This window comes from Bubalus kerabau, chromosome 2 (assembly GCF_029407905.1).
Source record: "Bubalus kerabau isolate K-KA32 ecotype Philippines breed swamp buffalo chromosome 2, PCC_UOA_SB_1v2, whole genome shotgun sequence".
NCBI lineage: Eukaryota > Metazoa > Chordata > Mammalia > Artiodactyla > Bovidae > Bubalus > Bubalus kerabau.
The window spans coordinates 190652238-190679593 of record NC_073625.1 but is presented as its reverse complement, the minus strand read 5'-3'; the positions used below and the strand labels follow the sequence as shown (position 1 = coordinate 190679593).

At 61.6% G+C, this 27356-nt stretch overlaps 1 protein-coding gene across 1 annotated transcript; it reads right to left on the bottom strand.

The window, feature by feature from the left end:
• Positions 1–27232, bottom strand: PFKL (phosphofructokinase, liver type). Its single transcript, XM_055569791.1, has 22 exons — positions 27075–27232; positions 21705–21778; positions 19432–19509; positions 16895–17084; positions 16076–16241; positions 15437–15481; positions 15071–15179; positions 13298–13393; positions 12253–12345; positions 9627–9752; positions 8578–8642; positions 7892–7955; positions 5919–6065; positions 5490–5560; positions 4959–5046; positions 4339–4491; positions 2675–2839; positions 2136–2197; positions 1818–1929; positions 1151–1250; positions 958–1063; positions 1–581 (listed from the first exon to the last, which is right to left on the bottom strand). The coding sequence occupies exons 1-22, from the start codon at positions 27157–27159 to the stop codon at positions 434–436; spliced, it is 2343 nt and encodes a 780-aa protein (XP_055425766.1). The 5' UTR covers positions 27160–27232; the 3' UTR covers positions 1–433.
• Positions 27233–27356: the final 124 nt, after the last annotated feature.

Here is a 27356-nt window from a genome sequence, read left to right as displayed (position 1 = left end):
TCCAGAGTCAGGTGATTTTATTCCTAGAAAAGGCGACAAGCTCTGCTCAGCCCCGGCGGCCAGTGCACACAGAAGCAGGGTCACAGTGAGGTCCACAGGGTATGCCCTCCCACTGCCTTGGGCCCAGGGCAGGTGAGGGTACAGGGCCGCCTAGGAGAGAGGCTCCAGGCCACATGGGGTGCTGAGACAGAGGGGCAGCCATGTCCAAACACAGATGCCAGCGCATGCCCCTGCACTGGAAGGGGGTGCCCAGGGTGCTCTGTCCCAGGAGAGAGCTGAGAGGGCGGCAGGAAGGAAGTGGGGCAGTGAGAACCCTGGAGCCTGCACGGCCCTGTGGCCCACAGCCCCTGCCCGCGCACCCGCAGGGTCCAGCAGCCCGGCCCCGAGGAGCTGGGGGAGGCGGGTGCAGGGTGAGCGGGGCGTGGACGCAGCTTCAGAAGCCCGTCTCAATGCTGAGGGTGCGGCGGGTGACGTGCTCCAGCTCCCCGGACACGTAGTCAGCCATGCTGATGCGGTAGTGTGCCAGCATCTTCAGCATGAGCCGCAGGTTCAGCCACCACTGCTCCCGGGGCATGCGGTGCCTGGGGCGGGGCAGGGGCAGTGTCAGAGGGTGGGCTCAGGGGTGGGACTGGCAGTGCCTGCGGCAGGGCGGGGTCAGGGTCAGGGGGCGGAGGCAGGGGAGGGGTAGCTCCCAGGCGTGCCCCTCTGGGACACCTGGCCACTGTGTTGCGGTCCTGTCCCTCTGGGGCCCACACCCAGGAGGGCTCAGCAGATCGAGTACACCCTCAGACCTGACCATCGCGGACCTCTACCCTCTCACCCTCACCCTCTACCCTGTCGGTGGTGGACAGGCAACCCTGTGGGGTCAGGGCTGAGTGTGGCCACACCCCTCCCCCAGCACATTCGCCCCAGGCAGGTCTGGGCCCTGCAGTCCACCCTCTCTTTGGAGGGACTCACTCAAAGTCGGTGTCCTTCTTGAGCTCGGTGACAGGGCTGAAGGCCACCACTTTCTTCTGCAGGCCAATCACGCAGGCCGAGTCAGAGGCGTTGGCAAACACCCGCCCTGTGGGCATAGGCATGTGATGGCAGCCCCCCACCAGGGATGCCAGTGGAGGGCAGGCTGGGCCAGCAGCTGCCTCCCCCCACTTACCATTGCGATAGACTGCCCGCAGCTTCTCCGACATCCAGATTATGGCTTTCACCCCGAGCTTGGTACCATAGTTCCGGTCAAAGGGGGTGGGAGCTCCACCCTGGAAACACAGTGGGTGAGGCCAGCTTCTGGGCTTTGGGGAACCGTGGGGCCACAGGCAGCCCCAGCTCTGGCCTGAGCCCAGCATCCTGGCCTGACCATGACCTAGGTGAGCCCTCCCGGAGAGTTCTGACACCCCATCCCTTTGGCCTGTAGCAACCCAGCCCCTTTCTCCATCCCATATCTGGCTCAAAGGCCACCTCCAGAGGCCGGGTAGTGGGTCTCCAACTCATCGACTGGGGGGCTTCTGTGGGCCCCTGCATCCAGCAGACACACCACTAGTGGGTAAAAACCCCTGGGGAAGGGGTGCCTTGTGGGTGCACACAGCTCTCACATCTGGCTGGGAACCCACAGCATGGGTCTCACCAAGACACAGCCTGGGTCTCCTGCCTGTGCAGCAGGTGATGAGCACTCGGGCCAGGGGTGTGCGGATGAAGCGGCCCCTACAGCCAGGTGCCCCACGAGGAGGGGCATGGAGGAGTGTCCTCGCTCTGCTGCAGCCCCCTGGGACCTGGGCACAGGCGTCAGGGAGCAGCCTTCCGGAATCCATGTGCCCACCCCCCCACACCTGCTGCAGGTGGCCCAGGACGTTGGTCCTGCAGTCAAACACGCCCTTGCCCTCGGAGGAGTAGAGGTTGTACAGGAACTCTGTGGTGTAGTGCTCGTGGCACTTCTCGTTCCTGCAAGAGGAAGGTGGGACCTGAGTCTCGCGGGATCCTGAGCCCCTCTGGGCTGGCCCACAGGCTCGAAGGAAAGCTCTACCCCAGCACCACTGCCTAAGCCCCCATCCTCTCTCTGCCCAGCTGCCCCTCAGCAGCCCTGACCCGCAGCCCAGGGGTCAGGAAGCTCCCGCCCCCGGGCCCTGTGGGCTCGCCTACAGCCTCACCGGAGTACCAGGCCCCGCTGGATCTCCGTCTTCATCTTCTCGGTCATGTGCTCCACGTTGGCCTGCAGAGGGAGGACCAGCCACAGTGAGTGAGGTCGGTGCAGCAGTCAGCACTGCCCACCCCCTCCAGCAGCTGCCGGCTGTCCAGGAAGGAACGCTCCAGAATACCCGACAGGCAGGGCCAACATGACCTAGGTCCGCCTACGGGGGCAGGCTGGTCCTGCAGGCCCTGAAGGACTAGGACGGCTGGTGCGGGGGTGGGCCAGTGGCTGGACAGTGAGGCCGGGTGGGAAAGCCACAGGGCGGGGAAGGGGGGGCTGCATGGAGGTGGGGGCGAGGGGGCGGGACTGCACGGGGTGGGGGGGCTGCACAGAGTGGGGGTGAGGGGACTGCACTGTGGGGGAAGGAGTGCAGCAGGTCATGGGCTGGGTCCCCTTGAAGGCGATGAGTCCCCAGCCTTCTGGGCCGTGGCTCCTTGGCTGGAGTCCCAGCCCCTCCAAGTGGTCTGCAGCGGGAGGAAGGGCGGGGGCTCTGCTCACCTTTAAGTCTTGAATGTTGAAGGGGTCCTCGAAGACATAGGCAGCGTCGGCGCCCACAGCGATGCCAGTCACGGTGGCCAGGTAGCCGCAGTAGCCACCCATGGTCTCCACGATGAACACACGGCGCTTGGTCCCCGAGGCCGACTGCTTGATGCGGTCACAACTCTGGGGGCCAGGGGGCAGTCAGAGACCCCCCTTCCGGCCGCAGGGACCCACGATGCTACAGGGACTCGGGTCTCTGGCCCAAGCTGAGGACCAAGGCTGAGGCAGGGAGGGGCTGGGACAGCCCCTGCCCTGTGTGCCAGGGTGCTGGCAGGCCTCACCATGAACCCTCTCCTTGGCCACACAGAATCGAATTCCCAGTCTGGGCAATTCTGCCCCCAGGACGAGGAGGGATCACTAGAGTGTGGTGGGTGGAGGCCAGGGGCGCTGCCAGGAGGCTCTCCCTGACCCTGGGCCAGGGACGTACTGAGCCTTAATCTGCCAAAGCGGGAGACATGCCTGCCACGTCAGGGTCATAAACAGGGGCCCAGACAGCACATGAAGTGAGGGCTCTGCACACACTAATGATAATGTGACGCCTGATAACGATCCTAGCTCTGAATGGTTCAAGGAAATGCGAGTATTGGATAAGAACTGAGGAAAGAGAACCAAAACAGGTAAGCAGGTCACTGGTGTCTGAACTGTGAGGATCAACCCCAGATGACAGATGAAGAGCAAAGTGGAGGAGACGGCCACAGTGTTTGCAAAGAGTCTGTGTCCCACATATGTAAAGAGCACTTACAAATAAAAAAGAAAATGTGCCCAGAAAAAAATAGGCAAATGGTGGAAAAAGATAATTTCCAAAAATCCACAAATGGCCACCAATAAATGCATGGAAAATGTTCAACTGCACCAGAAATCAGAATTGTGAACTGAAATAGAATCTTATCTTCCCCCACCTGGTGAGGTTCAGGGGCACCAGAAGTTTCGGAAGAGCAGTGGGTGCAGCGACCCACAGCCAGTGCAGATGGAGGCTGGATTCTAAGAAAACCCCTGAGGATTGTGGTACTCTGGGAAGGGGGACGTAGGGGTGGGGGGTTTGGGGTCTCCTTTAGTCTCTTGTTCCACTTGTATTTTCTTCTTCATCCAATAATATGTAGCACTTATTAGAGCAGCATACCCTCTTCCAGCTTCTGATCCCCCAAAGGGAGGTGCTGGACCCTCGGGGGAGCTGGGTTCATGAGAGGTAATAGGGTGGGAAAGGTCTGGAGAGTGAGAGAGTCAGGGGGACGCCCCTGGGGAGTTCAGTGCGGCAAGCCTGCTGGGACCCTCCCCCACCCCGGAACAAGGCTCCCACCTCCCACGTCACAGCCAGAGCCCTGGGTACCCCCAGAGCCACATGTGGCTGCTTCACCAGACAGAACCATGGCTGGATGTCCACACCAGTACAGCAGCTCAGTTAGGTCGGCTGCAGCCCTGCCCACCATCATCCTCACACCCTATCACCCCACAGCCACTCCCCCCCGGTGCCATCCATGAGGCCTCGGGGGGCAGCCGGGTCCTGCCCACTCCCGACATGGTCCACCAGCCTCGGTGGGGCCCCATACCTGTCCTACCTGCTCGGCAGCCCCTCTGCGCGCTCCCCACTCCCAGCCAGCCCCCGGCCCACGCCCAGCCCGCACCTCCATGGCAGCGTTGACGGCCGTGTCGGAGCCCAGGCTGAAGTCCGTGCCTGGCACGTTGTTGCTGATGGTGGCGGGGATGACGCACATGACGATGCACAGCTCCTCGTAGCGCCCGCGGGCCTCCACCAGCTGCAGCACCCCCTCGTAGGCCTGTGGGGATGGGGGGCTCAGGCCCAGCCCCGGAGAGGCTGGTCTGGGGGCCAAAGCCAGAGAAGGGGCCCCTGGGTCCTGCTCCCCACGTGTATGCATGGCTGGGCACCTGAGCCCAGCTGCCCCTACCCTCAGGGCTGAGACCAGGTGGGCCCCACCCAGGAGCTCTGTAGCCACCATCCCCAGGAACTGGACTCCAAGGAGGGCAGGAAGGAGGCCAGCTGCCTTGACCCCGACCCACTCCACCCATTCTGCAGGCGCTCAGGTTCCTCCAGGAGAGGGCAGGAGTAGATGTCCGTCATGTAGGGGGGCTGAGCGAGCACCAGCATCACATGGACATGCCCCCAGTACTAAGAGCTCCGCTGAGAGCCCTCTGGACTGGCCCCTCGCCAGCAGGAGACTGAGGCCCTCGGCCACTTGGTCCTCCTGCCCAGGTTGCCCCCGCATGCTCCCCTGCGCTCCCCCACCTCAAAGCCCCCGATGACCAGCAGGGCGTGGATGTTGTGAAGGCGGATGTTTTCCACAATTTTCTCCATGTAGCCCTTGGGCAGTGTCCTGCAGAAGATAAATCAGATGGATATGCGAGTCTGCACAGAATGCCAGGCTGGAGGGACACACGTCCACAATGTCTGACCACTGCAGAAGGTGGGCATGGGACCTGGCAATGTGATTATTCCCCGTTAGAGGGGAGGCAGAGGTGAGGCATGGGTGGGTGGGGGTGAAGGGACCACCAGCAGGACAGGTGGCCTGGCACCTGCCAGGGCACTGGCCACTGCCCTCCCCACACCTGGGCTGTAAGCCTCACTTCCTGCCTGAGGGGGTGCCTTCTGCAGGCTGGGTCACCTGAATAGCCATCCTCTACGCAGGTGCCCTCAGGGAAGCCCCAGGCAGCAGGTCTGTGTCCCACTCTAGACAGGCCACCAGCCAGGGAGGACCCAGCCTGTGGCCACGGGGCTGGTTTCTCTGACATCCCCCCCCCCCAGTGGCCAGCTGCTCACCTCTTTGTCCCCAGCATGGAGCCACCACGCCCCAGCCAGCCGGCCACGTCATGCCAGCTCACTTCTTGCACCTGTAGGGGGAGGCATGGCTTCAGGGAGCAGGCCAGGGCACTTGCCCACTTCTCCACAGATGACAGGCCTGTGCTCAGAAGTGCACGTCCTTGGGGGGACAGAGGCCAGGCCAGGGACTGACCCTCCAGCCGCAGGTCGGAGCAGGGTCTCGGGGGCTGACCTAGGCTGAGGTGGATCCAGCTGTGCCCCCTCCACCCCGGGGAGCAGGCCCAGCCTTTCCCTGTGCCCACGTTGTGAGTCCTTTGGTCCTTGTGTGTTTATAAGCCAGCCAGGGACGTAGCCTAAGCTGAACAAAGGCAAACAGGCCCACCACCACAGGATGGGTTCCCCATCGGCCTCGGGCACGGCCTCACCTACCTGATTCTTGGCCAGGCCTTCAAAGCCATCGTGCACGACATACACCGTGTGGCCCTGGGAGATGCCAGAACGCACCGCCGAGCGCACAGCTGCGTTCATGCCGGCTGCTGGGGCCCCCACGTTCAGGATGGCCAGGGAGAAGTTGGTCTTCAGAGAAGAGGGAGAGACAAATGCGAGAGCATGGGGCTGCGGGGACCGCTGACCCAGACGGAAGTCAGCAGACAGCAGCTTCCAGAGAAAGGGCCCCGGTCCTCGGGCCAGCCTGGACACCGTCCAGGGACTGGACTCCGCTGGGCATGACAAACACCTGCCCTCCTGATCCCATAACAGGAGGGTCTGTGTCCCGCTGATGCCTCCTGATGCTCAGCTCAAGACCACCCCAGCTACCGTGCAGGCCCCGCCCACAACCCGCACAGTCCTGGGCCAAAGGCAGGAGCAGGACTCCAGCCGCTGTCAGCCAAGTGCAGCTCGGATCACAGTCAGTGCCTGCCAGTGGCAGTCACCCCACGCTCAGGGCTCAGCGCCCCAGAATATCCTTGGTGAGCAGCACAAGGGGGCCACCGCAGCCACAACAAAGTGCAAAGAAGCAGGCGACGCCAATTTCCTATTAATGGTGGTGTAGTCGCTAAGTCATGTCTGACTTTCTGCAACCCCATGGACCGTGGCCCGCCAGGCTTCTCTGTCCATGTGATTTCCCAGGCAAGAATACTGGAGTGGGTTGCCATTTCCTTCTCCAGGGGATCTTCCTGACCCAAGAATCAAACCTGAGTCTCCTGCATTGCAGGTGGATTCTTTACCAACTGAACCACCAAGGAAGCCCTTTAATATTAATAATTAATAGTAATACAATGGTTGATTTAACCTGATAGAACCAATGTGTCATCGCCTCAACTCGGAATCAATGTAAGAAATCAGGTCTTTCACACCCATTTCCCCTGCTGCTCCTCAGACCCAACATCTGTGGGGCACGCAGGCACCCCCCTAGGGACAGCCACGTTCCCAGCACTCAGCAGCCACATGTGGCCACTGGCTCTGTGTGTCTCTGGGCTGTGTGGCTCTGATGGGTCCTGGTAACACCAGCCTGATGCCCCAGAGGTGGTCATGACCCAGAGGGTTCTGGAAGGAGATGTGGACACTACTCTGCCTTGCCTGGGAATGCTGCCCACCCCCAACCAGCTCTTGGGATAAACAGGGGGGTGGGCCAGGACCCCACCATCCCAAGATTGTCTTGGTGTAACCCTTTCTTTGTCCCATGATTTCAGAGATGGATCCTGCTGTTGTCCTTATTTGGAAGAGAGACTATTTCCTGAAGTTTTTAGCTGTTTGGGAACATGTCTTAATACTCTTGAGAGTCCCTTGGACAGCGAGATCAAACCAGTCAATTCTAAAGAAAATCAGTCCTGAGCATTCATTGGAAGGACTGATGCTGAAGCTGAAGCTCTAATACTTTGGCCACCTGATGCGAAGAGCTGACTCACTGGAAAAGACCCTGATGCCAGGAAAGACTGAAGGCAAAAGTGAAGGGGGCGGCAGAGAATGAGATGGTTGGATAGCATCACCAACTCAATGGACATGAATCTGAGCAAACTCCAGGAGATAGTGAAAGACAGGGAAGCCTGGAGTGCTGCTGTCCATGGGGTCTCAAAGAGTCAGACACGACTGAGCAACGGAACAACAACATAACCCTGGAGCCCTGCTCTCCAAGGCAAACCTGTGGGCCTGACTTAACTTTCAGCCGTTTGATAAGCGACAGGCCAGTGTGATCCCCGGGCCCAGACACAGGCTGTTGGGACCTACTGGTCAAGCAGAGGCCAAGCCTGCCCCCTCAGCCCGCAGTTCAGACCCCAGACAGGAGGGAGGGTCCCGGTTCCCTGAGCAGGGGCGGCTGCCTACTCCCTGAGCCAGGTTGTGGGGGAGCTGGCAGGTGGAGGCTGCAGGCACAGCCAGGCGTGGGCTCTGCAGCCCGCTCTCACCTTCTCCTTGGAGATCTTCTGGTGGGAAAGCAGCTTGTAAATGTTCCAGTTGTTCTCAAAGCTCCTGGAAAGGAAGCGGGTCATGCACGGTGCAGCCACAGCTGAGCAGCCTGGCCCAACACAGCCACAGCCCAGCCCAGAATGCAGCCTCCAAGGGGCTAAACACAGGCATGGCCCACTTCCCCACTCTTGTCGCCATGGAGCCTGGCTGGGTGCCATCGCCAGGCGGCAGAGACCCTTCTAAACACGCGTTCCCAATGCCCCCTCAGCAAAGCAAGTGCCCGCGTTCAGCCAGCATGGACTCAGCAGCTCCAAGGCCAAGGGACCCAGAGGAAACAGACCTGTGGATCCAGTTGACCTGGCCCCGGGCCTGCCCCCACTGCTTCCTCCTGTGGTCTCCCCTCCCCCTGCCTCCTCCCCAGTACCCCTTCCTGACCCTACCTGTGCAGTGTTCCACACACACACCCAGCCCTGCAGGCTGCCCGCCTGCTTCCCGGTCACAGGGACCGTCACGCCCCATCTCCTGCTTGATGCATGCCCTAGGAGAGGGGCTCAGAGCGCCACCTCTGCAGGTGGGCACGTCCACGTGTCAGGGGCAGGGGGTGGCCGTGGGCGAGACACTCGGAGTCTGCTGGGGGCCCCACAGAACAGACCATTGCCCAATGTGGGGCCCGCCAGGCCCTCACCCGCCTCGGAGCTGGATGGCCTCGTCAAACCTCTTCTCGTCCATGGCCTTCTGCACCTCCTTGGTCTTAAAACAAACAAGAAGCACAGGCTGAGGCAGGGGTCTGGCACACTCAGCTGAGAGGGGTCTGGCCCAGACCTGCCGGGCAGCCGTCACTGCTGGCAATCGGGAGGTCTAAGGGCAAGGGGACCCCATCTGGCCTGCTGGATCCTCCCCTCCCTGGAAGGGGCACCTGGGCCTCGCTCCTCCTAGGAACGAAAGGCGAGGCAGTTCTGGCCCCCAGGCTCACACCACCGATGACCAGCCTGCCCCAAAGTGAGGCCCCATGAGGTCACTTCAGGAGGCTGTTCCAGGAGAAGCGCCGGGGCAGCCCCTCTCTGCCTCCAGCCTGCCTCCCCTGGTTGGGCCCCACCCCACCCCCAGCTGCAGAAGGGGAGCCAGCACCCACATTTCCACCAGCCTCCCAGCCTCTCTCTGCCCTCACCTCCCAGTGGCCCCTTCTCTGACAATACAAGATGTCCCAGTGGTTCTGGCCCCTCGCTTCCCCTTCACCTTCTCATCCCCGCCACGCCCAGTGTAAGACCTGTCCCAGGCCACTGGCTCAGGGAGGCTAAGTGACCTTGGCTCCCCCCAGGGTCGTGCAAACTCCAGCTCACCAGAACCCCACAGGCTCAGCAGCTCCCTGCAGCCCCCCACACCTCTCTTGGGACTTGTCTCACCTGAGGCATCTGCTGACACCTCCCTCTCCCTGGATGACTGCAGGCCTTGGACACCCTGAGGCCTGCTGAGGTGAGCAGCAATGCAGCAGGGTGGGCACACCAGGAGGTGGTGCTGCGTGAGCCGCCTGCTCCCTGTCACACACGTGGGGGAGCAGCAGGACCCCGAGAGGGATGGGCTGGGGGCCCTCACAGCAGGCCTGCTGGCTGGGCCCTGAGAGGCCTGGAAGGGCAGGCAGCTCCAGGTTGTGGTGGGGAGCACAGCAGAGCCCAGCAGAGCACGAAGGCCCTGGCACCTCCTCACCCTGGGCACCCTGGGCAGGCCAGTGCTCACCATCTGCACACACTCCATGAGGGGCAGCCGCACGGACTGGTTCCCTGAGAGGCTGACCACGCAGGCCGGCGTGTCGGGCGTGGCCTCCAGCAGCGCCATCACCGCCTCCATGCCCATCTTACTGCTCTAAACAGGGAGAGGGTGGTAGAGCTCAGGCAGGTGCAGCCGGGAGGGAGCCAGCCCCATGACACACACGTCCCTCGGCAGACCCACAAGGCCTCAGCCCTCAGATCCTGCCCACCACACACACACACATATATACACACAGTTGTGTGCTAGAAGCTTCTAGAATAAGTGGCACCATTTATTCTAGAAATGCTGACTGCACATGGTCATCTTTCACCTCCACCAGCACCATTTCTCAGGTCTCAGCAGCCCTGCTAGAGGCTGCGGCACCTGCACCCTGGTTGCAGCGGCAGGGCTGGACCTGGGTTTCTGGGGTTCTTTCCACTATGATGAGGTTTCTCATTTCCGGCCCCTCTGCCAAAGCTGTTCTGATGTGGGTGCAAATGGGGGCATGGTCTGGTGGGCTGGACCAGCTAAAACAGGTAAGGACTGCCCTCCGTGGGACAAACCACAAACTTGGGTCCCAGCACAGACGGTGGGAACACACAGGTGCGTGGGGAGCGAGGCCTGTGGCTCCATTGGGTGAGACAGCATGTCCCTGCGTGCACCACGCCGGGCCTCCCACACTGGCTGGGTGAGTGTCGGGAACAGCCTTGGAGGAAAGGCCCTGCGTCCCCTTGGAGCACCTCAAGCCGGCCCCTCTGCTGTAACTCCCTGTGGGCCTGAGCTCGGGGACCAGCACCAAGCTGCTCCTCCTTTGGCTCCCTCCCAGGCATTCTGTGTCTCCACCAGCATCTGCAGAACCGGAGGCCCAGGCACAGCTCCCACCTGCCCCTCGGCCTCCAGTCCCTCCCCAGGGTGACCAGGGCCTCACGGGCAGGCGCTTTACCACCCAGGGGCCTCCCTGACTGAGTCCCTGTCCCCCTGTGGCTGCAGCAGTGTTCCCGCCCTGCAGAGGGTGAGAGGGGACCAGCAACGATCAGGACACCGATGCCCCCTCGGGCCAGGACCTGTTGGGGGCCAGCGTGAGGCACTCCACCCATGGCAAAGGTCATGAGGAAGGAGGCTCGACATACGCAAAGGCGGGATCGAGTCTCAGGAGCCCCCCTGGAAATTCTCAAGCATCTACCCCCATAACCAGAGCCTGCCTACTTTACTACTTTGTGCTCTTACCTACACCTCTGACTTTACGGGGGTCTGTCCCCCACCACCTCTTTTGGAGAAGGAGTTAACTTAGAGCTCCAGTTAATAATAATTCCTGGGCGTGACAGGAGTGTTTCAACTTACAAATTCCTCTGAAGGTTCTCTAGCCTGCCTGACAGGCTTGTCCGGCCACATGTGATTGCTCACAGCCTCCCAACCGTGAGAGGCACGAGATGCTTTAAACCTTCTAAAAACAGGTTCTTTTGAGAAGTTAGAAAACCATTAGTATAAGTATAGTGGGCTGATTAGAAATTGTATTGGTGAAGGGTTTTTCATTTGTTGAGCCAATGTTTGTTGCTAAGTCTCCATATCCCCTGCCCTTACACACATTAATGAATATATAAAAGAAATAAGTATTAACCTTTGATATAAATCACGTTAGACCTTAGGCTAAGTAAATTCTTTCCTTAACTAAAACCCACTACACCCTCACCCTATAGGAATGTAACTTTATTTGGGTGGCATCTGTTTTAAGAATAATCACCCCTGGACAAAGAAGTGTCCTGGTTGACTGACCGCTGTCACAAGGAGAGGGTCATAAATTGTCAGCAGGCCCCCTGGCCAGAAGATGATGTAACACCCCTAAGACCTCTGTATACATTTGTATGAAGCACCTGACTTTGATAAAAGTCAGGGCTGCCGATCCCGTGTGACTTTTGCATAACATCTCAGTGTATAAAAGTAGACCATGGAAAATAAAGAATTGGGATCAGTTCCTCGAAAGACTGGTCTCCCCATGTCTCTCTCTCACTCTGGCTGAGTCTCCATCTGGAGCGCGGAACCCACCATGCTTGCTAATTATGCCTGGGCTTCTAAGATCCGACCGGGGAGGCCTCAGTGTCTCCTCTCCTTTGGGAGAACGGAAGGACGCCTGCGGCCTACGTAAGTGGTGCAAGCTTCTTGTCTTGAAGTTTTATTGGTCCCCCGTGTAAACCAAGCTACTCAGCCTCTTTTCTCCACTTAACTTTCCTACTGAGCTATCCTCATTCTATTATTCTTTATATCCTTAATTAACGTTTAATTAAACAGTTGTTTCCTGACCCTCGCCTACGCTGTCTCTCCTTCGAATACCCTGGATCAGCTGGGGCTGGACCCCGGCAAGGACCCAGCGCCTGGGCCCTGGAGCTGATGCACCCAGCCCACTGGCTAGACTCAGAACGACCTGATATCCGCTGCTCCCCCAGCCCTCCTCCCCAAGGTCCCATCAAAGTCATCGCCAGGAGGCTGGGGAGCCTGGGCTGCCAGGCCTCGGTCTCACTATGAACACCGGCGGCAGTGAACACACACGCACCCAGGCATCACACACACCACGCCACCCGTGCATGCACACCCAGTGCCAGGGTGATGCCCCACCTACCAAGATGCGGTCGAACGCCGAGGGGGTCCCTCCCCGCTGAACGTGGCCCAGCACAGTCACACGCGTGTCGAAGCCCAGCCTCTGGACCACCAGCTGCTCGTGGGGACGGAGAAGTAGGGGCTCTTGTATTTGCCACACCTTCCCCACTGGACAGGCCCACCTCATGGCCCCCAATGCTCTTCCCTCCCCTGTCCCCCATCTGCCTCAGGGATTTCAGGGTGTCAGAACCCCAGCGGCCCGACAGAGCTGGCCCAGCCTGAGTGTGCAGGGGGCTGTTTCCATGTGTGTGTGTGGATGCATGCTCCTGCGTATGTGGGTGTGTATCTCCGTGTCACCATGGCTGTGTGTGCCTCCGTGTCACCATGGTTGCGTGTGACTCTGTGTGTTCCCACATGCATGCCGGGTTGTAGGAGTTTGTCATGGCCTCCAGCTCCTGTGGATCAGGCCCCGCCAGACACTAGCGGGAAGCACAGAGCGCACTGAAGTGGCAGACGGGCCAGTTCCTGGCAGCACCTGACGGGACTTGAGGACAGGGTGGGTGGTGAAAGTGAGGGGCATGGAGGCTCCCAGGGGCTGTGCCCCACTGGGGGATGGGGGCCCAGGGCCCTGGGGTAGAACCAGGCAGGTGGGTGAGGGTCACAGGTAGGAAGGATTCCCCAAAGCCCCAGCTGTTCTGTTATGAAACTGATATGCATGGGCGGTGGGCACCCCTGTCACCGAGGGGCTGGCAGGGGCTAGACTCAGCCATTGGGACCACTGGTGGGGGACTGGACGGGGCTCCTAGGATGGGGGGCTGTGCTGAATGAAGACTGGAAGCCAGAAGATGCAGGGCTCCCAGCAGGTGGGGCCACACTTCAGCCTGGGGGCCCAGGGCTTTTCAGAGGGTCCCAGCCATGCCCACCCCACATCTGGCAATCATTGGGGATGAGGACACTCCCTCCAGGGGCCAGGGTTGGGGCCCCAACAAGAGTACGTGGGGACTGGAGATAAAGGGGAGCCCCCTGCAAGGCCCTGCCAATCCCACATGACCCAGGGGTTCACTCACGTCCTTCACGTAGCGGGACGAGATGGGCTTCCCGTTGCGGTCGATGGCGCCCTCAGCAATGATGATAATGTTCAGGCGGGACCCTCGGCTCCGAGTCTGGGTCAGAGACACCCCAGGGCTCAGCCGCCAGCCTGCAGACACCTGTCCCCAGACACCTGGAGCCCTCCTTGGGGTCCACGCCTCAGGGTTCATGTGGGTGAACCAGGACCCTGCTGCCCCACCTGGGGTTGGGGGTCAGGGAGGAGGAGCTTGCAGGGGGCTGGGGGACTGGAGGATTCCTGCCCACCTCCCACTCCCCAGGCTGAGGGAAGCCTTCCTGCCTCAGCTGGTGAGGATGAATTAGCATCACTCCTTGTTGCAAATGAGAGGGTCTTGGGGGATTTAAAAGTGCTTTTCACCTATTTCCTCAACAAACATTTGTAAGAGTCACTCTGATCCACCAGCCCCTGTTGGCCCCACAGCACTAGAAGAAAGTGACAAAGACAGGATCGGAGTAGCTCCTGCGAGGCATGGGTGCAGAGGGGACAGGGAGCCAGGCATGGAGGGCTGCCTGGAGTAGGTGGTGGTGGTGCAGTGAAGCGAAGCCGCCAGAAGGGCCCACACATCCCCGCCTCACTCACCGCAGCCCAGGAGGTGGGCAGGGCAGAGGACACCTGCATGTAACAGGTGGGGAAACTGAGGCTCGGGGAAGCCCTGGGGGGTGGGGCTGGGCTGGGGCTGAGGGCCTTACACACAGCAGGAAAGCAGCTGGGTGTGTGAGCCTGAGTCCAGGCCACTTCCAGGAAGGCCAGCCCCCAGTTCTCAGCAAGTAGGTCAAAGGCAAGGCTAAGGTCAGCCAGGGACCATCACCCTCAGAGCTGTGCTCCACCCATTGAGGCTACGTGGCCACTCGGGGGTACAAGGACTCCAGCCAAGGAGAGGACACAGGCCTCTGGCCAGCCTCACTGCCAGGCTCAGTTCAGTCCCACCCTTGCCTTCCCTGGGTAAGGTTCCAGAAGGCAGTCATGACCCTCAGCCCCGCCCACTGTCCTGGGCAGCAAGGACACAAAGCCCTGGGTGGTGGGGGTGGCGGGCGGTGGGGGGAGCATTCACCAGTGGATGGGAGTGAGGCCACCTCCTTCGTCACATGGGGAGAGGGACACGCAGGAAGCATAGGGCCTGGCTCTGACCACCCCCAGGACGCCAGAACAGCAGGCCCAGCCCCAGGCAGCCTCCACGCTCGTCCTGCCCTTGGGCCAGTTTACAGAGGACATTATGGGTGGACACAGCCTGTTAGGGCCCCAGACTGGGCCTGAGAGTGAACTTGGGAGCACAGTCTCAGGGGTTCCCTGGCTTCGAACCCAGACCACAGCCCCTGAGCACCACCTCATGGAAGGGTGCCTCCCACCCCTGTCCTAGCTCTCCTGTCCACCACTGAGCCCCGGCCTAGCCAAGTGGCCAGTTTATTCCAGTTGGCGGCTTTGGGGATCCCTACCTAGGCCAGAGAATCTGCCTGTTCTGTGCCAGAGGCCGCAACTTCATCTTGAGGGACCAGTGAGCTGCGTCTGGGCGCCCTGGCTCAGGCGCCCCCGCTCACCCCTCCTGGATGAGGCCTCAGCCCCGCTGCTCCCACCCCCACGAGCCCCTGCCACACGCCCCTGTGCGCTGACTTCACAAGGCCATCCCCTCAACTCGGGCTCAGCAGTCAGGGCCCCCAGGAAGCCAGCTTGACCCTGTCCCTGCTCCTGCCATGCTCACAGCAGGGACCCTGGGAGAAGACCCTGAGCCGCTCACCTCACCTAGCCGCTCACACATGAAGTTCTCCCAGCCATCCTCAGGGGGCGCCTCGGGGATGAACAGCCAGTCGGCCCCCGAGGCCAGGGCAGACACCAGGGCCAGGTACCTGCATGGGCAGGAGGGGGTGGGGCTGCAGCGGGTGGACCCCCACCCAGCACCCCAGACCCTGAGCCCAGGGTTACAGGGCAGGTACAGCTCTGAGCGGCAGCCAGCCCCAGAGTCAGGGCTCCCAGTCCCCACCCCAGCTCTCACACCCAGAGTGTCGAGGGAGCACCCGCCACGGGCAGGGCACTGAGGAGGCCCCGCGTCCTACCCCGGCTCCCCAGGAGTCAAGGGCCCCCGCTGACCGGGACCACCCCTTACCCACAGTGCCGTCCCATCACCTCCAGCACGAAGGTCCTCTGGTGGCTGTGGACACAGAAAGGACAGTGGGCATCAGTGCCGAGGCCTGCAGAGTGGCCTGGACTCCTGTGTCCTGCCACCCACAGCCCCAGCTCAGCCAAGAGCACGCCTGGGAGACACAGAGGACACAGGGGTAGCCCAAGGACAGACCGCCTTTGTCCTTCCCAGGGCGGCCAAGTCTCTGCACTGAGAGTCACCTCTGCTGGGCTCATGCCAGGTGTCAGACAGGTTTTCACTGATCTTCTGTTCCTGAGGCTAAAGGCCATTTGCCTGGCCTGGGCTTGGCTGTCTTAGCTAGCAGCTGAGGACCCCTGCGGGATGCACCATCGCCCAGGGCCACAGGAGCCCTGTATGAGCCGTGGCCCACCCAGGGCTCAAGGGAACCTGGAGGGGTGGGGACCAGACCCAAAGGCCTTTTTGCTCACCCCACTGTGAATCTCCCTCCAACTGGGGGCTGAGGGCAGCCAGCACAGACCCCTAGGGATGGAATCACACTGACAAGCTGTTGACTCTGCAGAGCGGCCACCTCAGCCCCTGGCTGGGGGACGGGATCCCGAGCTTGCCTGCTGGGTGGCCTGGCCGGGTGGAGGCCTCGCTCACCTCTGGGCGGTGGTGGTGATGGCGTCGATGACTTCCATGATGCGGTGCAGCGCCGAGTCTGTGCCGATGGTCATGTCGGTGCCGCAGAAGTCATTGTCGATGGAGCCCACCAGCCCCGCGATGTTCAGGTGCGAATAGGTCTGAGCCGTGCCCTCTGAGATCTTGCCTGGGAAGAAGGGGCCAGTCCAGCTGCAGCCTCCGTGCCTCCACCCAGCTCCCGTGGCCACAACATGGGGCTCAGACCCTGATCCCTATCACCTCCCTCAGCCCACCCGCAGTGCAACCTGATCAGGCCCTCAGGCTCGGCTTCCCCCGCCCCAGGTCCTGCAGCAGGGGTCCCAGGTGTGGAGAGGGGAGCAGTGGCTGGACCACTAGAATCGAATACAGACTCATCCCCTACCCAGAGACCCCCAGGGAAATCCTGGAGTGTGCACCCCTCACCTCCACATCCCCATGAGTGGCACAGAACCAAGGGAGCTCCAATAGGCCACTTTCCAATCGGGGATCCCCAGGACTTTACATCTTATGTTACCAGATTTTAACTATCACGCTTCTGCAAACTAGGACAAGCCCATAACCAACATCCAGGAACAAATCCCGCAGCACAGGTAGGTCAGCCTGGGAACTGCCGTCTAGCCCCAGGAGGCCTCACTACTGGCCAAACTCAGAGCATCAGGTGAGCACCTCCCACCCTGGCCCGCACCTCCTGGAGCGTCCAGGCCCCTCCTCCCGGCCAGCAGCCAGGCGGCCTCTCACCTCCTCTGATCCTGCCCACTCCCTGCCCTCGAGCTGCTGTGTCAAGGCTGGGCCACAACCCACCTTCGCTCACCAGCTCCTCCAGGAGGCTGCCCCACTCGCTGCGGAAGATGTTGGCCCCAGTGAGGCTGCCGTCCCCACCGATGACACACAGGTTGGTGATGCCGCGCTGGACTAGGTTGTAGGCGGCCGCCCGGCGCCCCTCCCGCGTGGTGAAGGCCTTGCAGCGGGCGCTGCCGATGACGGTGCCACCCTGCATGGAGGAGGGGGAGCCTGAGCCAGTGGGGCACGGCGGGAGCCTGGGCACTGGGCAGGGGAACTGGGGACCCCAAAGAATTAAGAGGGCTGAGGCCAGGGGCTCCTCAGAAGCCTGGGCAGATGTCCCCTGCTCCCTGGCATGTCTCCTCATGTGTGCGAGGAGAAGACTGTCCACACCAGGCTCAGGGAGCTCAACAAGGCAAGGAGTGAGAGGCTCCGAGATCTGTAAGGTGCACACAGACACACACGTGTGCATGCACACACACATGCATGCATGCACATGCGCACACACATGCACACGTGCACCATGCACATACACATGCATGTACTCTGGTGGATACATGGGGAGCCAACACAGAGACCTGCCTGGGCAGCTCATGCCTGCATCCACGTGGCCCCTCCCCACTCAGCCTCAGCCGGGGGTCCCCAGACTGTCCCACGAGAACACCTGTGGATCCCCTGCTCTCAGCCAGGTGGAGAGGACAATGTGCCCGGGCCACGCCATGCTGCTCCCAAGACCAGGAGGCTGGTTTCAGACTTCATGGAAAATGTGAGTCAGAGCTGCCCCTGGCCTAGCCCGCTCCCTCCCGGAGCCCCTCCAGACCCTCTTGCCCCCTTCCCCTTGCTCCCACCCCCTCTACCCCCCATGCTCTGTGCTTCTCCTCACTCCTCCCCAAACACCAGCTCCTCCCACATCCTTAGTGCCCACCTTTCATGCAGCTTCACTTCCCAGCTAACACTTGGCCTAATACCCCTTCCCTCGGTGCTTTCTCAGGACAGAAGGACGGCCATCCTCAGACACAGGGTCGGAGCAGAGCGACAGCTGGACCCAGGCCTGAGGCAGGACGGCTGTCCTTCTTGGACCCGTGGGGTGGAGGACGAGGTACCCAGGCTGCCGCAGCCCCACCCATGACGGGGTCAGGGAGCACAGCTCCAGAGCAGGGGAACAGGGGATGGGGTCTGACGAGGCCCAAGAACAGGGCTCGTCTGTGTCCTGCTGGACCCACCAGGCCTCGGTAAACCAGCTGGTTCCCAAGGGTGCCTATAGAGCACATGCCCTGGGAATGTCCACCCTGGGCGGGAGGGGTGGGTAGCACCTCAGGGTTGGCCGTGCCTGGATGACCCTGGGTCCAGGCCCATCACCACTGCTCTGCTGACCCATGTGTGGCTCGTGATAACAACAGATCACTTCAGTAAGCAGGTGTCAGCTGGTGGCCCAGGACACAGAGGTGACAGGCGCCCCACAAAGCTCCCTGCTCTTTGGGAGGACTAGGGTCTCTCCATAGACCCCTGGTTCAAAGACCCCCTTGCCTAGGAATCCCTGACTCCAGGGGGGTGTTGAGCTGCTCAACCCCCACCCTCACTAAGTAGGATGATGAAGGGGAAGGCGGGGGAGGCTCCGAGAGGCTGAGGCCGCGCAGGCCCCCTCCAGGGGGCCCTCTTCAGCCCGCAGCTGGAAGCTGAGACATCTGGGGCCATCCCAGCCCTGTGATCTCTTAAACCCACCACCTCCCACCCCCGTGACCCCAAGGCGACTGGATGGCATAGTCAGCCTGAAGCCAATCCCCTGAGGGATGGTGTGTAGCCTGTGTCCCTAGGCGAGCATGTCCCCCTGTGTGTGTTTGTCTCTGTGTGTCTATGTGTCTGTGTGTATCTGATATGTGCACCTGTGTATCCCCCTGTGTGTCCCTCTGTGTGTCTCTGTGTGTGTATAATATGTGCACCTGTGCATCCCTCTGTGTGTGGCTGTGTGTCTCTGTGTGTGTCTGTGTGTGTGCACCTGTGTATCCCCCTGTGTGTTTCTGTGTGTGTATGTCTCTGTGTGTCTCTGTGTGCGTCTCTGTGTCTCTGTGTGTATCTGATGTGTGCACCTGTGCATCCCTCTGTGTGTGTCTGTGTGTCTCTGTGTTTATCTGTGTGTGTGCCCCTGTGTATCCCCGTGTGTCCCTCTGTGTGTGTGTGTGTGTGTGTCTGTCTCTGTGTGTGTCTGTGCATCCCTCTGTGTGTGGCTGTGTCCCTCTGTGTGTCTCTGTGTGTGTCTGTGCATCCCCCTGTGTGTCTCTGTGTGTCTCTGTGTGTGTGCACCTGTGTATCCCCCATGTGTCCCTCTGTGTGCTCACGTGCCTGTGTGTGTCTGTCTCGTGTCTGTCTGTCCCTCTTTGTGTCCCTCTATGTGTTGTGTCTCTGTGTGTGTCTGATATGTGCACCCGTGTAACCCTTGTGTGTGTCGCTGCGTGTGTCTGTGTGTGTGCATCTGTGTACCCCCTTGTTGTTCCTCCATGTGCCCATGTGCATGTCCCGGCACGCACACAAGCTCACAGCAGGGAGGGTCTCAGGCTCACCAACTGGATGATGTTGGAAACGCTCAGCCAGTTGGCCTGCTTGATGTTCTCGCCGCCCTCCACGAGGCCTTCATAGCCCTGAAAAGTGAGGGGACAGACGTGAGATGGGTGCCCATGGCTGCAGAGAACACTGCCCACAGGAGCAAGATGCATGGAACCTCGGCCAAAACCCCATCTGGCAGGAAGCAGGCCCAGGGGTCCTGACTGCAGAGGCCCCTCCACTCCCAGGGCCTTGGGGGACGAAGCTGAGTCGGCTGGAGTCAGGGGTGGTACGGGACAAAGCTGGGGTTGGCTGGAATCAGGGGTGTCGGGGGAGAGGCCTGGCACCCAGAGGGTCTCCCGGAGCACCCTCTGCAGGGCCTGCAGGATGGCGTATTACAGAGCGCGACTCGCTCGGCAAAGTGCTCCTGTCGCAGGCACACCTTCTGATGCGTGTCCATGAGCTGCACCTGGGTCACACACCTGGGTCGGAACCAGAACCAGTCAGCGCCCTGTGGCCCCTCTGCCCTGCCAGGACCCTCTCCTCCAGAGGTGCCCACTGCTGTGCCTCCTGGGGCACCAGCGAGATTCAGAAATGACAGGCACAGCATCCACTCTGCCTGGCCTCCCTCTCTCAGCTGGCTGACTGTGTGGCCCCACAGGACCACGTGCGGCTGTGCCTGCTCACTGCCGTGCGGGAGTCCCCCGAGCAGGCCCAGTGTATGATCTGTTCACCGTTCGTGGACCTCCGGAGGGATCCGGTTTGGGAATATTGGACGTAATGCTGCGAAGAACACATTTGCGTCACTGGGTGTGCGGCCAGCCTCTGAGGGCACTGCTACACAGCGCCCCGCGTGCTGTGGCCACCTCGTCCGTCAGCAACACGGGCAGGGCGGGCCTCTGGGCGCCTCTCCCCCAGTGCCAGGCCGTGCTGGTCTCCATCCCGGAGGCTGCATGTGGCCCCTGACGTGGGATCTCCCCTGAGCGCCGCTGACAAACCCGCTGACGAACCATGTTATTTCCCATAAGCCACTGGCCGCCTGGACAGCCAGCCCTTCTCATTAGCAGGAGCTCTATACAGTCTGGACCAGGCCACGCGCTTTCACAAATGGTGAGAAGACAAAGCACCACCAAGCGCCCTGTGTATAACCTCCGGGCACCACCAAGCGCCCTGTGTATAACCTCCGGGAGCCTGGCCTTGGACCCACCCCACCTGATCAGAGACCACTTGTCCACAAAACTCGGCCACTCCCTGAAGAATCTCACCCTGCTCTTTGGAAGGTTCTGGGCCATTATTGGGGTGTGGGCCCCACCCACCCAGCTCCTGAGGGCACAGGTCCCTGAGGCCCTGAGGAGATGGCTCCCCAGACATGACCAAAGACTTTGAGGACTCTGGCCATCTGAGCCTGGTCTGAGGGTCTGGATCCCGCAGGAGGAAGGGGCCTGCAGAAATTTCTGCCCATGTGTCCATTCAGATGGCCCCGTACAGCCAAGGCTGGGAAGTCACGCCTGACCTGGGTCAGGGAGAAGGGACAGGGATGCAGACACGCCCAAGGTGGGAGGAGGAAGCTCCGGGGAGAGCAGAGCAGGCAGGGGTTCCTGCATTCTAGTAAGGAGTGAAAACAAAGTAACACAGTTAACAGGGTGTGAGGAATTCCAGGGCCGCCCACATGTGTCTGTGTCTATGTATCTGCTGCAAGTCTGAAACCCGGATTTAGGGGGATAGGAATGAGGAGGGTGGAACAAAGGGGAGCCCCAGCTTCTGCAGAACAAAGCAGAACAATGATTCTCTGTTGCATTGCACAGGGAGGCTGTTTGCTAGGGTGACTCAAGCTCAGGTTAGGCGAGGAGGGTGCAGGAGGGCTGGGGGTCAGAGGACGGTGGGCTGAGGTCCTGGCCTCAGAGGAGGACCACAGCTTCATGCCCTCCTCTCTCTCAAAGGACACAACCGCGCCCAAGAACCCAGCCTGAAGGCAGGCTCCACCCCACAGCTCGGAGCCGGGCCCCGCCCCATCCACTGTGCTGACCAGCCCCTCTCTGGGCCTGGCCCTCAGGGGCTGAACAAGGACCAGTGCAGCCTGAAGGCAGGCTCCACCCAACAGCTCGGAGCCAGGGCCCCGCCCCATCCACTGTGCTCACCAGCCCCTCTCTGGGCCTGGCCCTCGGGCTGAACAAGGACCAGAGACCCTGAGAGAACAGGGTCCCTCCTCCCTTCCCCCCCACCCAGTGTTCCCCACCCACCAGAGCACAAGGCCCACCCACCAGAGTCTGGGGCGAGGACCCCTGCACCTTACCTCGTAGATGAGGAAGACCTTGGCCCCCACGTAAATGCCCATACGAGTCACGGCTCTGACAGCGGCATTCATGCCTGCAAGGGGTCAGGGAGACGCCTATCAGTGGAGACACAGAGTGTGGGGGAACCCCGACCACCCCTCCCCACATCTCAGGGAGCCCAGCCAAGGGTCTGAGTCCAGCCCGGGGTGAACTGCTAAGGTTGTTTCAGCCTCGCATCTGGAAATATGCCACCCCCAGAGTTACGCCGGGAAGGCCCCCACCAGGCCAACTCCTGAGCCTGCACTCCTGACTCTGCACGGGCACCTGCAGACCAGCCACATCCTTTCCGGCCGCATCCTCGCCCAGTGCTCACCTGCAGACTCTGCTGCTCGGCACAGCCCTCTCCCTGGACCTCAAGGCTCTGACCTGGGGGAATCCCAGCAGGTTGGGGACTTGGCCCCAAGATGATAGAGGGGGCTGGCGAGACGCAGGAGACAACCGCCTTTCAAACTCTCCGTCATCCTCTACCAGTGTCTCAGACCACCATACCGAGCTCCGTGCCTGTGGCCCTGGGGCCATGAGGCCCATAGGGGCCTCCGTGAGCCAGGAGAGGGGGGCAGTGCCCCCGAGAGTCAAGGTCTGGCTATTGGGGGTCTGGGGACCTCAGGCAGTGAAGCTGACTCGGCTGACGCCCCTGCTCCCAACCTGCACTGCACACCAGGGCCACCAGGCTCAGCGGATCACCTCTCTTCCCTGTCCCCTAGCCCCAACCCCACTGTCTACCGTCCCCCCACCCCCTACCGTCCCCCCACCCCCGTCTACAGCAGCTACCCTGCAGCACAGACTTCGTGGAAAGACAGATGTTCACGGGGAGGAGGAGCAGACAGCTTGTAGGAAATGCTCAGAGGATCTCAGAGGAACCCCAGTTCCCTTCCCTCACGGACAGTCCTGAGACAGACCCACAGAAGGCAAAGGGGTCCCTGAGGTCGCTGTAGGGGATCATCGAGTCCTTAAGGTTCCTCCATGGAAGACCGCTCACTGTGCTCCTGCGGTCTCATATACAGTCAGGTTCACTAGCACGACTTGAGGGAGCCCCCGAGGCTCGAGCACCAGCAGTGGCCCCGGGCGGTGGCCCTGCTGCTGTCTGAGGGTGGGACGCGGCCCCGCCCAGGGAGCAGGCCCCCGAGTGGCCCGGTGGCAGGGCTGCAGCTGCTGCAGGCCTGGACAGGTCAGGTCAGGTACCGGGTCCGTGGCCCTGTGCAGGCACCGGGGAGGGCCCAGCCCGCACACTGACTGCCACCTGGCGGGCAGCCAGGGCTAGGGCACACGGACGGCTGAGGGGCTCCGCGCTCAGGGCTCGGGAGCAGGAGCCTGCAATCAGCGGCTGTAGGCAATTTGCCTCAAACCCTCTTGCCCATCACAAAAGATGTCAGCATTAGGAACAGGCGGGGCGGCCCCACATCCTTGGAGAGGAAGAAAAGTGGCCAGTCACCTGCCCTGGGTTCCAGCCTGTGACACTGGGTCTGGGGACCGGGTCACAGAGGTGATGCTGGGTCTGACCCCAGGACCACCCCTGCTCCCCCAGCCTTCTTCCTGGTGGTCCTGGCTCAGAACACATGCACATCCCATGACCTGTCCCTAGGCTGTGAAAGCTTTTCCCTGGAAAGGCGGGGCACCAGCTGGAAGTGACCGAGAGCCCAGGAGCCCTGCCCTCCAGGCCCAAGAGCTGGTGGAGGGGCAGTGCCCATTAGCTTGGGAATCCTGTGGGAGGACCGTGAGGCTTAGACCGCATACAGTACCTCAGGAAGAGCCTGGTGGGCAAAGCCTGCCCCAGTGGAGGCTCATGGCACTGGGCTCCGAGGTCAGCACAAAGGTCACTCTCCAGACGGGAAGCTGGGGCCCCAGAAAGAGGGAGGGGGACTGCTGGGACCCCAGCTGGTGCGAGCAGTGCCTGGAGACACCTTAGAACCCCCACCTTGGGCACAGCAGGCTGCCCCATCCCCACCCAGCTGCCGAGGCTTCTGCTCTCTGACGACTGGAGGGACTCCCCAGGCAGGGGCGCCTGGACATCACAGCCGGCAGGGTACAGAGGCCAGGCGGCCCTGAACCAGACACACTCAGGGCTTACACACCTGCCTTTATCAAGAGAACTCCATTTCTAAAGAAATCATAACTCGCACGTTCCTGTAATGTATGGAAGTGGGGTTACAGTGACTGAAGTTAGCAATTGGAGCCCAGGGAGCGTAGCCGCCCCCACCCACACACACACCCAGGCTGCTCCAGGAACCGGATCTGAAGGCCAACAGTCCTGCTGCTGGAGGTCAAGGGCTTCGAGCTGTGGGGCTGGTGGAGATGGGGAGAGAGATGAGACGGCTGCAAAGCTGCCCCTCCTGTCCCCAGCAGGCCCTAGGTCCTGCAGAAGCACTTGCCCACCTCTGGGGCCTTGGCCAGCCCAGGCTTTCCACTCTCAAGTATCTGCCTCCCTGGTCAACGCAGCTGGGGTGAGCCCACTGTGATCTCACTACAGGCTCAAGGTCCAAGCCCCACCTCTGGTGGCAGGAGGGAGACCAGCAGTTCTGGATCGGGGCTGCGGTGAGGGCAGTGGCTGGAAACCAGGCCACCACTCAACTCAGAGGTTATGGTCATCTCCCTAGCCAGCCTGGTGGGCTTATCTGCAGCCCCAGGGACTGCAAAGGTCCCCATTCTTAGAGTGCTGTTCTCAGTCTTGCAGAGGAGAACAAATGACCGTATTACAGGAAAACTCATGACTCTTCGAATGGGATTGTGCCAGCTGCCATGGAGACAGAGGCCTAAGGGTGTGGGCTTCCCTGTAAACCTCACAGTAAGCTGCCTTCCTAAGAGGGCCTTTTTAATTGCCCTTTAAGCTGCTTTTCTTTCTCAAAATAAACCAAGGATGGCAGCCACGAGCCCCAGGGTCAGAGAAGCGAGGAGGAGAGCAGCTGCATCCATTACTGATGAGCCAGCCCTGGACCCTTGCTCGACCTTCCACCCCAACCTCCTCCACCCTCCGCCCTAGAGTGGGCCAGGGAGACTGCTACCGATCACTTCCTGTTGGAGGAAATGGACACCAACCAAAGTGATGTCAGAGGTGGAAGCATCTGTTCCGAAGGTGATTTTTCATCATAATTCGCTTCCAGAAAAACAAAATGTACAAGAAAGAGGTGATCTGATCCTGGGGGAATACAGGGCCCAGCAGATGCACATTTATTCATCAGTCGATGTGAGGATACGGAGCTGGACTGGACAGCTGAGGGAAACTGAGGCCCCAGGATCGGGCTTGGGTCAAGTCATAGAGCTGGTCAAGGCTGGCTCCCCATCGCAAGGCTGGCCTCCATTCACCCCAAGAGCAGACGCTTAAGTCTGTGAGTCAAGTGCAGGTCAGGGTGGAGGCCCATTCTCCACGTGGCTGTCAGCCCCGCCACATACGGGAGGGCACGTGGGGAAGGCCAAGTGGCACCATCAGGTCCCCAGAGGTCAGCCTCTGTTTGGAAGGCAGTGGTGGGGGTCCCTGAGGGAAAACTGAGAAGCCATTGCCTAGAGCCAGTTCTCTGGCGCAGCGCTAGCGAGAAGGAGCAGCCTCAGGCAGACACCCATGGGCGGGCTCCCAGAACTTACAGAGCAGAAGGGCTCTGCCCCGCAGAGAGCCAGCTGGCCCACATCCTCCCCCAGGCATCAGCCTGAGCCCTAAATCAGGGAAGTCTGCGGAAACCTCTCTCGCAGCCTCAACCATAAAACCATGTCACAGCCAGGCGTCTAGGAGAGTGAGGACAGGGCATGAGGTGAGGGGCCGATGGTCAGCCCAGCCAGCGGCGCACGGGTGGCTACACTCCAGGGCATTCAGGAAGCACTCCCCGTTACATGTGGGGCACCAGGGCTGGACTGGCCAAGAGGAGACCTTCAGTCACAGGCTTTGCCCTCAGCTGGGCTGCCAGCCCGGGCCAGCAGCACCCTTGTTGCCAGGGTCCCTTCCGTCCAGCCCCTTGTCCTATTTTGTCTGTGCAGCACTGAGCTCCGCTGCCCTGCCTAAGTGTGCCTCGTTTATCCTCCCCAGCCCTCCCTGCAGGGCCGCTGTCACCACGGTGCAACAGGAGCCTGGGTGGAGACCCCCTGCACCCACACCAGACCTCACAGAGGAAGGGGCCAGCCCTCTGGTGATGTGTCTGCCCTCCACACACCTGGCCCTTCCCGTGGTCCAATCTCACAGGATGATGCTTCCCCAAGACCACCCTCCAAGCCCACTCTCCTCCTGCCCGGCCCCGGCCCACCAGCCTTGCTCTAAGAGGTCTCCAGCCGCCACTGCCCAGCAATAGGCAACCGCTCTGGCCACACAGGGCTGCAGACCACACTGCCCGCCACCAGTTCAGAAACGGAGGGCTCAGCCAAACCCGCGGAAGGTCTATGCAGGTGAGGGTGCAGACAGCCGCTGATCCCAGCCGACCTGGTCTGGCTCCCTCATGAAAGGCCCCTCCTCCATGCTCTCCCCTGCGTCTGAGGGGGGAACCAGGAGTCAGGGGTCTGAGGCAGAGACAAATTAAGCGTCTAGACTTTCTGATCCGGAAGGAGGCACACCAGGCTCACTGTGCAGCCTGAGGGTGCTGGCTCCATCCCTCCCGCTTCCTGGGCTACTTAAAGTCTCTCCCGGGGTTCAAGGTGTGTGGTGTGGCCATGTGGCCAAGCCCCACAGGTGTGACACGAGCCATCCCAAGCCATTGGTCCTGGAGAGCAGTGGTCAGGACAGGACCAGGGTGCCAGGACGGGGCTGCCAAGACAGACCCCCAGGAAGGGCAATAGCCTGGGTCTGCCAGGTCCTGGCTGCGGGACGCTGGGCAGGTCCCCCAGGAAGACCATCGTCTTAGATACGCGGCGTTGAGGACAGGCCTGCACTAAAGAAATGCCCCAGACCCGCCCTGAAGGTGGTGTTTGGGGGAAGCGCTGAGCCCTCGGGTCGTGTTTCAGAACCAGGAAGAGACGGGTTCTCCAGGCCTGCGGTGACTGCCCTGCCCTCGGCGGCCTCCGCTCAGCGTGCATTCCAGGAAATGGGGCTCCTGACACACTTGAACGGGAAGGGGTGCCGGGACCGCCTGGGGCAGAGAGAGCCGGGAGAGCTCCGGGTCGCCGGCCACAGCCGGCCGCGCAGACACGCCCCCGGGGGCGGGGGCAGGCGGGTGGGGCGCAGATGCCGTGGTGGGCGGCACGTACGCGGGTACCCGGAGCGCCGGGGAGGATCCAGGACAGGGACGAGGACCTGGGCTGGGAGGACCTGCCGACCGCGCGCCGCGGATCCGGGCCGAGGGTGGCGGGCACGCCGCGGGGACCCGGGGACAGCAGAACCCCCGCCCGCCAGCGACCCGCCGCGCGCCCGCGCCCACCTTGCGCATCGCCGCCACTGGTCAGCACACCGATGGCCTTGCCGGCCCCGGTGGTCCGCAGCTTCTCCAGATCCACGCTGGCCATGGTGGCGCCGACTCTGCCCCGCTCACTGTCCTGCCCCGCGCCGCCGCTGTCGCCGAGCCCGCCCCGCGCCCTGCGCTCCGCCCCGCGCCGTGTGAGGTCACCGCAGTCCACGCCGGGGGCGGCCAGGGAGGAGGGCGGGGCGGTCGAGGCGGGGGCGGGGCCGACGTGCCCGTGCGGATGTCTCCGGTCCCGGCGCG

Bases quoted from the DNA above. Each gene is read 5' to 3' on its own strand.
- PFKL (XM_055569791.1), bottom strand. From the start codon at position 27,159: ATGGCCAGCGTGGATCTGGAGAAGCTGCGGACCACCGGGGCCGGCAAG. The intron at 5,047-5,489 runs GTGAGCAGCTGG...TATCTTCTGCAG, and splicing joins TCCATGCTGGGGACAAAGAG to GACACTGCCCAAGGGCTACA. The intron at 1,251-1,817 runs GTGTGGGGGGGT...CTGTGTTTCCAG, and splicing joins TCCTGGGCCACCTGCAGCAG to GGTGGAGCTCCCACCCCCTT.